Source organism: Papio anubis, chromosome 9 (assembly GCF_008728515.1).
Source record: "Papio anubis isolate 15944 chromosome 9, Panubis1.0, whole genome shotgun sequence".
Lineage (NCBI taxonomy): Eukaryota > Metazoa > Chordata > Mammalia > Primates > Cercopithecidae > Papio > Papio anubis.
In genome coordinates this window covers 20813498-20828992 of record NC_044984.1, presented here as the reverse complement: position 1 = coordinate 20828992, position 15495 = coordinate 20813498, and the positions used below count along the sequence as shown (strand labels likewise).

The window sequence follows — 15495 nt, the reverse complement described above, 5'->3', positions numbered from 1 at the left end:
GGAAGAAGTACAGTGTTTTATAAGAACGAATATAGGTGACTTGACTGAGTCAAATCTGTGAGGCAAAGAATTTCTTTTATGATCTCCAGTCTTGCTCCCTCTAGTTCATTTGTTACATTCTGTGATCAGAGTGATATTTCTAAACTGAACCTGTATCTCTCTCTTGTTTAAATCTTTTCAGTGGTTTTCTTTTCCTTTTAGGAAAAGTTCAAGCTCTATAAAATGGTTTATGAGCCCCTTCATTATCTGGCTGTGCTTACTTTTTTAAGTTCATTGCCATTTACACCTACATTTCAGCCATGCTGAATATAAATCACTTCTTTGTGTAATCAGGACACCTCATGGCCTTCTAATACGAATTTTCTCTGGTCTGAAGTACTCTTGGATTTTTTTTTTTTTTTTTCATCTAGCACACTCTTAATTTTCCCTCTCACGTCAACTCTATTGTTTGATTTGCTGGTTCTCTGTTTCTTTGTTTTTCATTGGTTCTTGATCAGTGCCCTAATACCATCTTTTACCCCACCTGTCTTAGCCCTTATTCCCTTATTATGCTTCCACAAAAATGAAAGTGGCGTGAAAGAAGGAATGGATCTTTCTTGTTCGCTGTATCTTTAGCATGTGTGGCACTAATAAGCGATCAATGCGTATTTTTTAACTGATATTCATAAAGTCCAAATTTAATCAACCTTTACTGAATAGATTGATGAATTCTAAATCCATATCTCTACCTTGGGCTGACATTCTCAAATGTCCAGCAGGTATTTACACATGTCTAATGGGCATTTCCACTTGAGTGGCTAGAATACAAATAAACACATTCATTTCTGCCACACACTCACTCTTCCTCTCCTCTTCCCTCTCTTCCTCAAATTAGTTAAAACTATTGAGGTCACCTATTGGATTTATACCACAGAAAATAAAGTCCAAATTTCTTGGTATCTAAAACACATTGTGTGGAAAATATTATTCAGAAAAATGATCATTTCCTTATTTTTTACCAGTAACTTAAATCAGGGAATAATTATTATCGGGAGCAAATTTTTATTCCAGGATTGCTTTTTTTGCCTCTATCAGCCATCCCAAGATGTCATTAGCAGTGTGCAGTAGTGAAAATGATCCTTAGTAACTCTTAACCAAATATCATTAGGTAGCATAATTAGTAAATTTTCTCCACAAAAACATACAACATTTTGCAAAGTCAAATAGAATCAATTTTGGGAGTTTCTGTAGGCTTTAATTATGTATATGGTTATTGAATTCAGGTCTTTCAGAATGACAGAATTCTAATGACCCTAAATTATAAAAAAAATTAGAACAATAAAAGAAATAGGTCTTCAGATGTCTTTCCTCATAATACAGGCATAACAAATTGTGACTAGTCAAAGCCCACTTTTTACATAAATCGTATCAATAATTGATTACACTTAGATGTAGTTTGGTTTCTGATGCATGTCTGTTTTTCTTACAAGCTCCTGAGGGGCCAGTGTATTTTGTGTATCTTTCATGTTTAGCACCCAAAAAGTACTTCTGCTGCTGCCTTAGGGTAGCTAATTTGGAATTTAAATTTATTCAATTCAAATTATAAAGGTTGGAAGGCCTTGGAAATACAGAATCCTTATGAAACTGGGAAACTGTATTCTAGAAGGATTCCCCAAGTTTACAGCTGTTTGGAGCATGGTTGGCACTAGAACCCAGTCATTGTATGAACCAAAATTTTTATGAAAGAGAACAGTGCTATCTATGTTTTAGAAACTTATTAAGCAATTATTTCCTAGCTGATGGAGATGTAAAGAAGAATACTACTTATCTGGTTTGTCTTTGAAATTAATATCAGAAACCATTTGGGAAATGTAGCTCTTTAATATGTCCAGTGTTTATTGTATCTCTTACCTGATGTGTACCTTGGTTCTGTATTTCTGCTTCATAATTAATGAACATTGTTTGCCATACTTGCAGTGTAAATGAATCTGAGCCTTCTTTTGAAGCAACCAGAAGGTATTATTTCTATTTTAACCTGAGTTTAATAAGAATAACTTCCTTCCTCAGACTTTAATCTCTTTAATCTAATTTTGTTTATTCTGATGATGTATAGTTATTTATTAAAGTGTGCTAGCATATTTCCAGCAGCAGTGGTTCGCAACTTTGGCAAACTGCTAAAAGAATTAATTTACCAAACAAAGTGGCTCTTTGTGTCAACTGTTTTCCTCTCACTGAGTCACACATGTCCCAACTTTAGCCGAAACTCAAACCGTCCTCAGTAAACTGGGTTTCGGATTTCATAAAATAAAAATGTAAGAATGAATACATATATTGATTTTGAGTTAAACAGTGATGGGACCAACCTGTAAGGTGGAGACGAAGAGCCAAGTGCTTTATCTACTTAAAAGGAAAAACAAAAACAAAAACTTTAAATACCCGAGTGGGGTGGGGAGGGAAGGCAGACATGTCAGAGGTTGGGAACCATTGTTTTACTATACATATGATTATCTCAGAAACTGCTAGCATACTATATATTATCATGTCTCCTGCACTCCTAAGATGTAATGTTTTAGAAAGATCATTGAACATTTCTAACTACTCTCTTTTTTAACTCTTCTCTCTTTTAACCCTATTTCCTTCATTAGTACTTTACAGATCATGAACTAACTGTAGAAATCTGACTTTTAAACTGACCTGCCCTCTACCCCACCCCAATCCCATCATCCTCTTCAGCTCACATGTATTTTGCTAACTTTTGGAAATTAAAGTCTGATGTATAGCCATCTGTTAGAATTTGCAAGTCAAAAGGGGGGGAGGGAGTTATTTTAAAAATATAAACCATTTCAATATATTTTGAAATATGCAGTTTTTACATGCACGATTTCAATATTGAAAGTTTCAGGGGCTTCTTAAGATATTCTTTGTTTTGAAATATTTACATATTATCTATTACCATAAAATATGTTAATGTGATTAAGCCACAAAGCCATACAATAATTATAGTATCAATTAACATATTTTTTAAAGTTTGCATGTAGAATTTATAGTTAGTAAAGTGTTATTAGTATAAAGTAAAATATCTGTGGTTATTGGAGTGAGTGAATTGTTATTAATCTTTTAATTATTTTTTAAAAATTGTAGTCACTTTAGAAAAGGAAAATTCAATTAGTTGTTTAGATTATAAAACACTTCTTCAGTGTACGAACCAATTTTATACATGTGACATTTTTATTAAATCCTAATCCCTTTAATTTAGGTGGCATATTTAATCATTTCTTAATAAGGTTGGTGGTCTTTAAATTTTTCTCTTTTAGAAGTTTTCCATTTCTGTGTCTGAGATAGTTTACTAATTTTATTTCCCTTATTTATAGTAAAATACATACACGCACAGTACCCTTGCATAATCCTGGTGTTTTATTTTTCTTTTTCATTTTTCAGTAGGAACAGGTATTCTGTGGCGTATGCAGCTCAAAAGCCTTGGCTATTAAATGCTACAGTAGAAGAAAATATTACTTTTGGAAGTCCTTTTAACAAACAGAGGTAATTTTGAGCATATAAAATTTAGAACCAAAATGGCAACTCTTTCCAATTTGTGTGTTTGGGAATGAACAATGGTTTCTGGAACTTTTACGTCTGGTACTTTCTTTCCTGCTGGCCTCGTTTTCATCCTCATCACCAAGGTCTTTTGAATCAGTTATTTGAAGAGAAGCCTCATTGGAAGTTCCAGGCCATCTTGAACCCTTATTGAGAACAATTTGTACACCAAGACTACACAGCAATTGAAGTGTGTATGTGTGTGGGGTGGGGAGGGTGAGAGTGAGGGGATGTTGCTTAGGTTGTTGGTGAGAAGATAGAGAAGGAAAAATTCAAGTAAATTTCACAAAGGAAGTTTAGAAGGAAGAAGAAGAATGTAGGATCTGAGGGATCTGACGACTTTAGGAAAGAAGAAGAATGTAGGATCTGAGGGGTCTGATGACTGGGAGCAGCCAGAATAGATAGGCCATCTTTTATATACCACTGTCACATAAGAAGGCATGACCCTTTCCCTGAGCCACTCTTACAAGAGTGGGTCTTAGGACCATAGATGGGTCTTGAAAATTAAGGAGAATAAGGTAAGTGGAAAGGCAAGAGGAAGGGGGGAGGGAGGAGAAAAGTAGACCATATGAAAGACAAAACCTAAATTATTCGGGATTCTTTAGGACCCCGGAGCAAACCAGACAGAAAGATTAAGGAGGCTGAGATCAGATAGTGGGGGGCCTAAAAGCCAACCTGCTATAATGATGCGCATTCTATATATACAGATTCACAAATGTGCATGTATACATATATATGGAGACATTCAGGAGTTAATTGGAGTAAGTATCCAGGCATGCAGTGCGTGTTGCCTGCACTTGGGAATGACAGTAGAAGTGTAAAAGAAGGGACGGTTGAGAAAAAAAAAATTGAAGAACATCAATGGACAGATATCAACAGAAAGAAGGAAGAATCAAGAATTACTTGACTATTTTAAGACAAACTAATTAGGAAAATAAAGTCATTGTCATTTCCCCTAGCATCTTCAATCCCCAAACTTCCTTGTACTTCCAGTTCATTTAATTTCCAGTCCCAGCCTTATATGAACTTGAAGACTGTCAGTCCTCATTATCTCCCTTGCCTCTTCCCTTCAGCATGCATGACAGTGTGCAAAGGCACCCACTCACCACCTCTGCTTTAGCCATAATGAGCCTCCCACGGTCCCTTACATTCACCATGAACTTTTTTACTTTCTCAAGTTCCTTATGCTTCCTTACTCATTTTCTTCCTGAAAACTTACTCCTCAACTTTCTGAACATAGCTTAAGCTTTGCCTCCTCTGAAACTTCTCAGAATGGTCAGTCATTTCTTCCTCTGTATTCTAGGAGTGCTTTGTACCCACTTCCACTGTAACATCTAACAAGGTGAATTTTCATCGTATGTTTTTGTATCAGTCTTCTGCTCCATGAACTAGCTTTTTAAGAGTGGAACCTAGCCGGGCATGGTGGTTCACACCTGTAATCCCAGCACTTTGGGAGGCTGAGGCAGGCTGATTGCCTGAGCTCAGATGTTTGAAACCACCCTGGGCAACATGGTGAAACCCTGTCTCTACTAAAATACAAAAAAATTAGCTGGGCATGGTGGCGCGTGCCTGTAATCCCAGCTACTCAGGAGGCTGAGGCAGGAGAATCACTTGAGCCCAGGTGGTGGAGGTTGCAGTGAGCCAAGATCGTGCCACTGCACTCCAGCCTGAGCGACAGAGTAAGACTCTGTCTTAAAAAAAAAAAAAAAAAAAAATAGTGGGAAGTGGTATTTATTTATCTTTGTATCCAGAAATGTAGAGCAGAGGCTGGCATATAATAAGTGATTCAGCAAATGTTTTGTTTCAGCTTCCAAGGTATTGAACTTGGCACTTAGTTTATGGGCAATGTATCCATAGAGATCTAAAAATTCAAAATCATTTCTCCTAAAGGTACAAAGCTGTCACGGATGCCTGTTCTCTTCAGCCAGATATTGACTTATTACCATTTGGAGATCAAACTGAAATTGGAGAGAGGGTGAGCTATAAATAATTTCATTAAGCAATAAACAAAAATCTAGAAAAGTCTTCTGGTTGTCTTTAATCATTAATAGAGAATCATGAAATTTGAGAGCTTAGGAGCTGTATGTTGTCCAGAGTGACAAGTTCCAGGAAACCGAGGACAGGAGTCATTTGATGCCACTCTTTCTTACGTATTAATATTTATTGAGTAATCACTGTATACTTAACATGGTACTAGTCACTTAAGAGTTCTCAAGAAAAAGTGAAGCATAGTTCCTGGCTTTGACCAAATGCATTTTTGCTTATGTGGAACTTGCTGTAATGGGTTTGAAAACTAAGACTACTTTCGATGACTTCTCCCAATCTTGTTAAACATCTGTTTATTCATATTAAAGTGCTCTTTTCTCTTTGTGTAACCATGTTTTGCATTGATGTCATATTATTCAGACAAACTGAGAACTATTTATACCTATAATCTTTAGAACAACAATGTCTACAATGTTTTAATCGTTGTCAGTCCTGGGCACAAACTTTATATGCATTATCTACTTTCACAACAAATTTGTGTTATAGGTGTTATCATTATCTGCATATGAAGTTGCAAAAATCAAGGCTGAGAGAGGTTAAGGAACTTACACAGTTGCCAAGGTAGTAGTGTAGCCAGGATTAGTCTGGCTCTGTGGCCTTTGTTCTTAATGACTGTTCTTTTTTGCTACATACCGCAGTGTGTATTAGAATGAACTTAAGTTCTGGGAGCCTCAGTTTACACATGTGTAAAATTAAAACAATACCTACATCTTGGAATTGCTATGAAGAATAAGAGAAATTTAAAAATGTAAAGCCATTTACACAAGTCTGGCACATACTAAGAGGTCAATTAATACTAATTTTTTTTAAAAAAATGTGTAAGTGGTACTTTATTATGAAAGCATACTCTTGAGGCTAGTATTGTTTCACATAACTCATAATATCAAATTTGGGTTGTATATTAAGTAAACTACAGACACAACTCAGGAAACAAGAAAAAATCTTGGAATTGCTTGCATTTCCTAGAAAGTGTTTTGGTTATTAATGCTTCTGTACAGCAGAGATCTCCATTAGAGTGAAAGGAGGATTAACCATATCAGCCTGAAGCCATCTTGATTAATTTGAGAATTGTTGGCCAGTAGACAGTTTTCATGTTTTCTTACCAATATTACTACAATTTAATTAACAAGTTACTATCAATTTAAGATTTTTTAAAAGACATTTATATTTTAAGGTCATATTACCAAGAGATCATTTACTAATATAAAAAAATGGGTATTTGGGGGTGTCTCTTCTTTAGGGCATCAACCTGAGTGGGGGACAGAGGCAGAGAATCTGTGTGGCACGCGCGCTGTATCAAAACACCAACATTGTCTTTTTGGTAAGAATATGGCCTTCCCTTTTATTTCTATTTCATTCTTCCATCTGGACAAACGAATCTTTAAAAAGATAAGACAAGGCTGGGCACGGTGGCTCACGCCTGTAATCCCAGCACTTTGGGAGGCTGAGGCGGGCGGATCACGAGGTCAGGAGGTCGAGACCATCCTGGCTGACACGGTGAAACCCCGTCTCTACTAAAAATACAATTAGCCGAGTGTGGTGGCGGGCGCCTATAGTCCCAGCTACTTGGGAGGCTGAGGCAGGAGAATGGCGTGAACACAGGAAGCAGAGCTTTCAGTGAGCCGAGATCATGCCACTGCACTCCAACCTGGGCAATAGAGTGAGACTCCCTCTCAAAATGGTTTAATTTGTGAAATCATAAAGTATATAGAGGAAATAAATCCTTGCAGTACAGATCAGTAGATCAGTAGAAGAGCAACATATCTTGAGAGTTGGGAGGATCCAGATTGGTGTCCACAAGACTGAGATGCCCTAGTGGTTGTTTATCTGCGTTTCTTAACCAGGTGAGGATTTGGATAGTATTGGATGAACGAGGCAGGATCATAAGTCCTCTTATTTATATTTGATGGCAAAGAAAAAAAAGCCAGAAAATATATTCTTGGTAGGCATAGGGCTAAGTAAGCCTAGTACCCCATTCCAGTGCTGTGCAACTCGGGCTGTGGATAAGCTCTATCTGTGATACTCCCTACAACTGTAGAAATCTTGGTTCTGCTCTAGACCTGTGGCATAATCTGTAAAGGTAGAATCTAAAATTTATGTCTTTAAAAACTCCATGAATGATTTTCATGATATCCATCTTGGACTAATAATTTATTTCTACCTGTGGATCTAGAAATACAATTTGATGGTTATGTTGATTACAATTTTGCTCTATTTTGGTCTCTCCAGTAGGAGGGACCTAAAATAGCTTACAAGTAGACAACGGGGAGATGCTGGCAGAGTATGTAAATGCATCCCTGCCTTCTCCTTCTGCACAATTATTAACCACTTATAAATCCGGTTCCCAGAACATGTTTAGAGTCTTCACTCCATCTAATCTCTAGAGCCTCTTCAAAAAGTAAGTTGGTTTTGGAGTTTTCCACTGAATTTGGATCTGTTATTGGGGATGGTAGAAGAATTTGGACATACTAAGTCATCTCCCTAAGAATACTTGTCTCCAAAGTTATTCCCCCAAAAAACCTCAAAACACCATGAAAGTCATTGCAGGATCTAACAATAGCCTATGTAATTGTACTTTTTTGGTTTTCTTTTTTTTTGGAGACGGACTCTTCCTCTGTCGCCCAGGCTGGACTGCAGTGGCACCATCTCAGCTCACTGCAACCTCCACCTTGCAAGTTCAAGTAATTCTCCCACCTTAGCCTCCTGAGTAGCTGGGATTACAGGTGCATGTCACCACACTTGGCTATTTTTTTAAAATTTTTAGTAGAGACGGGGTTTCACCATGTTGGTCAGGCTGGTCTCGAACTCCTGACCCCAAGTGATCTGCCCGCTTCGGCCTCCCAAAGTGCTGGGATTGCAGGTGTGAACCACCATGCCCGGCCGTAAATACTTTTTACAATAATGGATGGATCCACAACTAGAAATGACTTCTTGAACCTTGGGATCAATTACTGACTGAGCCTGAGGGACTGCCTTGGAAATCTGAAAGGGACTGAGGTCCCCTGGGTGTAGCTTTCTTCCTCAGTTCATTTTACTGCCTGCTGCGATTCAATGACTCCAACCCACTTCAATTCTAGAATCATGGAAATCAAAGAAGTTGTAGGGCTAAATGATTGTCAATTCCCACCCTTTCATTACAGGATGACTTTTAGCATCAACTCTAACGGCTTCTTGATGACTCTCCCTGAAGATACATTGCTTACCTTTGAGGCAGCTTTTCCTGGTTGGACAGTATATAAATTTCCTGTTACTGCTATAAAAAATTGCCATAATTGGTGACTTCATCAATGTAGATTTATTATATTATCTTATAGTTCTATAGATTAGAAGTCCATCAAAGTGTCAGCAGGGCTGTGCTCCCTTCTGGGGAAGGGAACAGTCAATATCCTTGCTTTTTCCAGCATTTACAAGCTGCCTACATTCTTTGTCTCATGCCTGCCTTCCTCCACCTTTGAAGCCAGTAACATGATGTCTCTCTGACTATTTTTACATAGTCACGTCTTCCTCTCTTCCCAGCGGGGAGAGTTTTCTGCTTTTAAGGATGCATATAGTTAGTTTAAGCCTGTCTGGATAATCTCCTCATCTCAAGGTCTCTAGTCTTAATTACATCTGCAAAATCCTGCTGGACATATAAGGTAACACAGCCACAGGTTCTGGGGATTAGGACCTGGGCATCTTTGGGGTCCATTATTCTTCCTACTACAGACAGCTGTCATTATTGGAAAGTTATTATGGTATTGAGATCTGCTTCTGAGTACTGTCTGTTCAGCCTGCACTCTACTTCTGCAGCAAAATATATATATTTTATATATATAATATATATTATATATTTTTAATATACATATAAAATAGATATATTTTAACATCCTAATATTAGTGTCATAACTTGTCTAAATTTACATTTCTCTAGGCAAAGCAAGCATAGTATTTTCAATTCTTCCACAAATAACATATTTTTGTTTTGTTTTGTTTTGTTTTGTTTTTTGGTTTTTTTTTTTTTTTTTTTGAGGCGGAGTCTGGCTTTCTTAATCCCTGATGTATAGTGTTTATAAGTGTCCCTTTGAAAAAATCTGTGCTAGATGCACACTGATCAGCTCAGATAGCCTTAAAACCATTGGATCTTATGATCTTGGTCTTATTACTCCATTGCAACCTACTGAAAAACATTTTAGCGGCAATGGAATGCTGTTGATGTGTTTTAAAAATTTCTCAAAAATAATAATATCTCACACTTCCATTGTTTAAAAATTCACAAAGTACAGTATTATCCCATTTGATTCCCATCACAGTGCTGAGAGAGGGTAGATGGTATCCTCAAGCTAAATGCGGAAACTTATCCAAGGACTGATGGCTAGTGAATTACAGAGTTTGGGCTAGAAATGCATGTCTTTTGAGATTGGCTTTCTAATCAGCAAAGATTCTGTGGTATTTTCTGAAATTATTACTGTATTTTCCTTTTCTCTCCTTTTTTTTTTTACCCTTTCTTCTTTACTCGCTCACTCCCTGTTATCCTTTCTTTATTCCTCCCTCCCTTTCTTCTTTCCTCCTTTCTATCTATTAATATTCAGTGAATATCCCCAATGCCATCTGTTGTGCTGGGTAAAGAAAATAGAATTGAGAAAAAGGCATTACTTATATCTTTAAGAATTTTACTTGTACATGTCACTTGAATAGTTTCACATTTTGCTGTAAATAAACTTTTATCATGTTAGCCTTGACACAGTATACAAGTTAGATGAAAATGTCTTAATTATGTATCAAAAATATTATTTTTGGAAACTTCATTGTGCAAGTGTGCTGTACCAATGAATATATTAAATTATTTCCAAAAATACATCCGTACAAAGAATATACTATTTAAGCACATTTATTGAATATAAAAGAGAATGTATTAATGAAAACTGTACATATGTATATTAGAATAAATAATATAAGCTTGAGAACAAAGAATTGACCATTCATTGAATTGGCCATTTGGCAAATTATCTTGCTTTCTTTAAAGGAAGTATTTCCCCATAATCTTATTTTATACATTGAATCTGGAGATGTGATTCTCAAGCCATTAAGCCTCAACTTTTATTAAGTTGTATAGAAGGTTGTATTTGACAGAAAACACTATGAATCCCCACCATGTGGGGCATGACATATAAATGATATGGCATATAAATGATAGTTCTGTGACCTAGGCATGATTCTAAGTACTTTATACACATTAGCTCACTTAATTCTCATAATAACTCTCTTAGGTTTGACGTTATTGTTGTTATTACTATTATTATTGTTACTACTGCTATTCACAGATGAACGTACTGAGGCTTTGGGGGATAACTTATCCAACATCACACAGATAGTAACAGTGAAGCAGGGATAGAAAGTCAGGTGGCCGGATTCCAGAGCTTGTGTTCTCAGTCACCACACTCTTCCTTATTAAGAGATGCTTGGAAGATGCTAAGCTCTCACTGTGATACATTGAAGGGGTAAGCACAATATTAATCCACCATGGCTTTATTTATAAGAAAATAATAATAAAACAACACTTTTGAAATGATTTACAGACTTTTACTACATTATTTTGTTGCATCTTTGCAGCAATCCAAGGTGCTTTCTGTCAGGCCTCTTTATTATCCCCATTTTACAAAAGAAGTGACTGAGTTTGAAACATTGGCCAGCCTCCAAGAGTGGTCATAACTACAATGTGGACCTTTTAATTTAGAGATAATATACTTTCAATTATGCCCTACTAACTTCTAATATGTAAAATCAGAATTTAGGCTGGGTGCGGTGGCTCATGCCTGTAATCCTAGCACTTTGGGAGGCTGAGGCAGGCAGATCAGTTGAGATCAGGAGTTCGAAACCAGCCTGGCCAACATGATGAAACCCCATCTCTACTAAAAATACAAAAAAATTAGCCAGGCATGGTGGCATGTTCCTGTAATCCCAGTAAGTTGGGAAACTGAGGCAGTTTCCCTCAGTTTCCCAACTTACTGGGAAGAATTGCTTGAACCCAGGAGGCAGAGGTTGCAGTGAGCCGAGATAATGCCATTGCACTCCAACCTGGGTGACAGAGCGAGACTCCATCTCAAAATAAATAAATAAATAAATAAATAAATAAATAAATAAATAAGAATTTTGTGGACAGTCAAATTGCGTTATTACAAAAATTTATTTTTAATTCATGTCTTATTTTTACTATGAAAAATTCCCAGGAAGAATCATTTGGGATAGTTTGGTCTACATCACAGATTATTCTTGGAGTTTTAATGGAATCAGAAGCAGAAAGTGATTTCAAAGGCAATCAGATTCCTCCTGTGAAAATCGTCTGCTTTCCTAAAACCAATAATTTGCTGATATCAAGATTTGCTAAATCTTGATAATTATATCCTTGCTGCATTGTTGGTGATGGAAATGGAGACACTTTTGTCAGTGTAATCTTGATATTTTTCCATTGCTGTGGAGATATCACTTTCTATTGGTACTTTGACTTTCATTTTTAAGTAATTGCAAAGTTACATTATAACACCTATGTTTAAAAATTTTTATGTATTAGTGGTAGAATTTTCTGTCAGTTATCAAAATCTAATAATTTTTAAATTCAAGTAAGAATATTTTTTTCTTGTTATTAAAAGGAGCTAAATGACAAATAAGGAGCTAGTGTCTGTGATGATTTTGAAAAGCAACTCACTGGGCAGTTGAAAGCCAGTTCCTATACAAAGTACTTATTGTAACATTTCAGAAATAATTGATGTGCATTAAGATGATCCAGAGGGTCTGAAAGATTTGAAATATTTCCCATATCATCCAAAGAAATTTCAGGTCAATCAAGATAATTGTGTTTTTTCTATAAAAGTCATTTGACGAGTTGATGGGTGCTGACGAGTTGATGGGTGCAGCACACCAACATGGCACAAGTATACATATGTAACAAACCTGCACGTTATGCACATGTACCCTAGAACTTAAAGTATAATAATAATAATAAATAAATAAATAAATAAATAATAGAAAAAAAGTCGTTTGAGGACACTGATTGTATCACCCATTTATTCACAATTACAATATCCAGCAGACTGATTTTTTTAAGGCTCTTATAATTCTTAATCACCCTTTAACTATCAAAATGCTTTGTTAATATTTCTTTTGTATAAGGCTTCTCCTAAATGCTTTAATAAGGCCACATTGCTTATAGTTTCTAGCTATACAGACAAATTGATGGAAAGTTGAAAAATTACTGAGCTAATCATATGACAACCTATCATGATTATACATAAATTTATTCTAACTTCCAAACTTCAGTTTCTATCTAAATAGAAATTACTTTTTTTTCGTTATTCAGATTATTAAGGAATGCGATCTATCTGTAGAGAGACTGTGATTGTGCTCAATTGAAAATTTTGCAGAATTGTAATTTCTAAATATCTCAACATGTAGCCTGCGGGTAGTAGCATGAGAAACCAGCTACTTCTTTCTTGGTCCCATAAGACAAAGCAGAAGCTTGTTTGCATATTACATATTGGAGAAGCAACAAAGAAAGAAGGGTAATGAAGAAGACATTTATGAACTTTTTTCCCACTGTTCTGATAACTCTTCCCAGTTCTTTACCTGAAACCTCCACCATTCTTTACTGCTTTGTCCCTTCAGTGCTCCCTCAGTTTCCTTCATTCCCTGCCATCCCTGGTCCTTCAAAGGGGTGATTATATTTCTGGTGCAGCCTCCTCCCTTCAGGTCACTTTGCTTTCTAATTCATAGTTTTGAGGATACATTCCAGTTTTCTTCAGTTGTTTCTAGCTGTCCTCTTTTAAAGATCCAAAAAGGTGAAACATGTAGTTTGATGCTCTATATAACATTTTAGGAATGAACTATATATGAAAATAATTTATAGTGATATCATCAACAAAAAAAGAAAATTAATGTAATTTCTTAAATTATTTTCTAAATATCTTAATCACTTGGTGGATGAAAACATTCTCCCTAGAACAATTGTCGTCAGGTAAGTGTTAGGCATGCTATTCTTATATATAATAATAATAATAGCTAACAATGTCAATTATATACCCAGTACCATACTAAGCATTTCATGTATATTACCTCATTTAATTCTGAAAATATCTCCATTAAGTAAGTCCTGTTGTGATCCAGTTAACATTTTCTTTTTTCTTTCTTTTGAGACAGAGTCTCGTTCTGTCGCCAGGCTGGAGTGCAGTGGCGCAATCTCGGCTCACTGTAACCTCTTCCTCCTGGGTTCAGTGGATTCTCCGGTCTCAACTTCCCAAGTAGCTGGGATTACAAGCCCACGCCACCATGCCTGGCTAATTTTTGTGTTTTTAGTAGAGACAGGGCTTCACCATGTTGGCCAGGCTGTTCTCAAACTCCGGACCTCAGGTGATCTGCCGACCTTGGCCTTCCAAAGTGCTGGGATTAGAGGCATGAGCCACTGTGCCCAGCCCAATTAACATTTTCTATACCTATTTTTATTATCTAGAATTCAAGTACTATTATCTTTTCATTCTTTGTTTTGCTCTATTATTATAGATTGCTGAGTAATACAGTTTTTAACTTGCAGATTCAATAAGAATTCAAAACATTTTGAATAGTGTTATTTACTTTTAAAATAATTATACAAAGTCTGTTTTGCTTTTCACCTGTAGGCACTTCTAACTTTATTTCATTGTTTGTTTGTTTTTCTCCTGCCTCTTTTTTATTTTATTTTAATTTTTATTTTATGTTGAGAGGTACATGTGCAGGTTTGTTATACAAATTGTGTGTCATGGGGGTTTGGTGTACAGATTATTTTGTCACCCAGGTAATAAGCATGGTACCTGACAGGTAGTTTTTCGTTATCTTTTTTTAAATAAATAAGATCCGGGGGGTGATTTGCCCTTAGTTACTTGTATTACTACTTTCGAGAGGAGTTGAGTTATGTAAAAAGTATAGAAAACGTCCATCTTTCCTTCATTTTACTGGTTGCAGGATGATCCATTCTCAGCCCTGGACATTCACTTGAGTGATCACCTAATGCAGGAGGGAATTTTGAAATTCCTGCAAGATGACAAAAGGACACTCGTTCTTGTGACTCACAAATTACAGTATCTGACGCACGCTGACTGGGTAAGAGTTTAGAAGAGAATTTTGCTCATTTTTATATTATAGTCATATAAATGAATAGAGAGAGTAAAAAATGCTTTCTGAAATAAAGGTAATTAAATCATTTTGCCAATCAAGGCTTTTTGTCACATTTCTGGGAATATCCACTTTCCTTAGATCATAGCCATGAAAGATGGAAGTGTCCTAAGAGAAGGAACTTTGAAGGACATTCAAACCAAAGATGTTGAGCTTTATGAACACTGGAAAACACTTATGAATCGGCAAGATCAAGAATTAGAAAAGGTAAGTGCTCATAGTTCAGAAGAGTTCAGAGTCCAATTCAGAAGAGTTAGAAATTTACTAAGCATGACTAAGAATGCTGTTTTTAAAATTACCATTTAATGCTTGGTAATATAATGGTCTTTATCTGAAATCCAAAGCAATTGTATCTTTACATATTATTGATGAACAGGCTACTTTGAACCTATGAAATTCTAATGCTATCTTTGGATGAGGCGCTGTCAGGTTTTGAGAGAGTGTTTGAATTTCAACTATAGTGCAATTATATGTGTGTTTAAAACTTAGACAAACTACTTACTGAAGCACGGCATTTCCTTATTTTTGCTTCTTTTTATCTCATTTTTCTCATCTGTAAAATTAGAACTGTTTTCACTAACCACTTACAAATAGAGGGTCATGGGAAAGTCAAAAGCCAAGGTGATCTGGAAGGAAGAGCTCTGAGTAGTGGGCAAAGTTGTAAGGCATGTCTGGGATAAGGCTTCTGGGGTGAAAGAA

General features: G+C 36.1%; 1 protein-coding gene across 2 annotated transcripts in view; it reads left to right on the top strand.

The window, feature by feature from the left end:
* Window positions 1–15495, top strand: part of ABCC9 (ATP binding cassette subfamily C member 9) — a 139574-nt gene that overhangs the window by 69424 nt on the left and 54655 nt on the right. For both annotated transcript variants that reach the window (XM_009180355.3, XM_003906100.4), the window contains exons 19-24: window positions 1957–1995; window positions 3418–3519; window positions 5464–5548; window positions 6860–6940; window positions 14587–14724; window positions 14878–15003. In XM_009180355.3, coding sequence (XP_009178619.1) covers window positions 1957–1995; window positions 3418–3519; window positions 5464–5548; window positions 6860–6940; window positions 14587–14724; window positions 14878–15003 — 571 coding nt within the window. The remainder of the gene's footprint in view (window positions 1–1956; window positions 1996–3417; window positions 3520–5463; window positions 5549–6859; window positions 6941–14586; window positions 14725–14877; window positions 15004–15495) is intronic.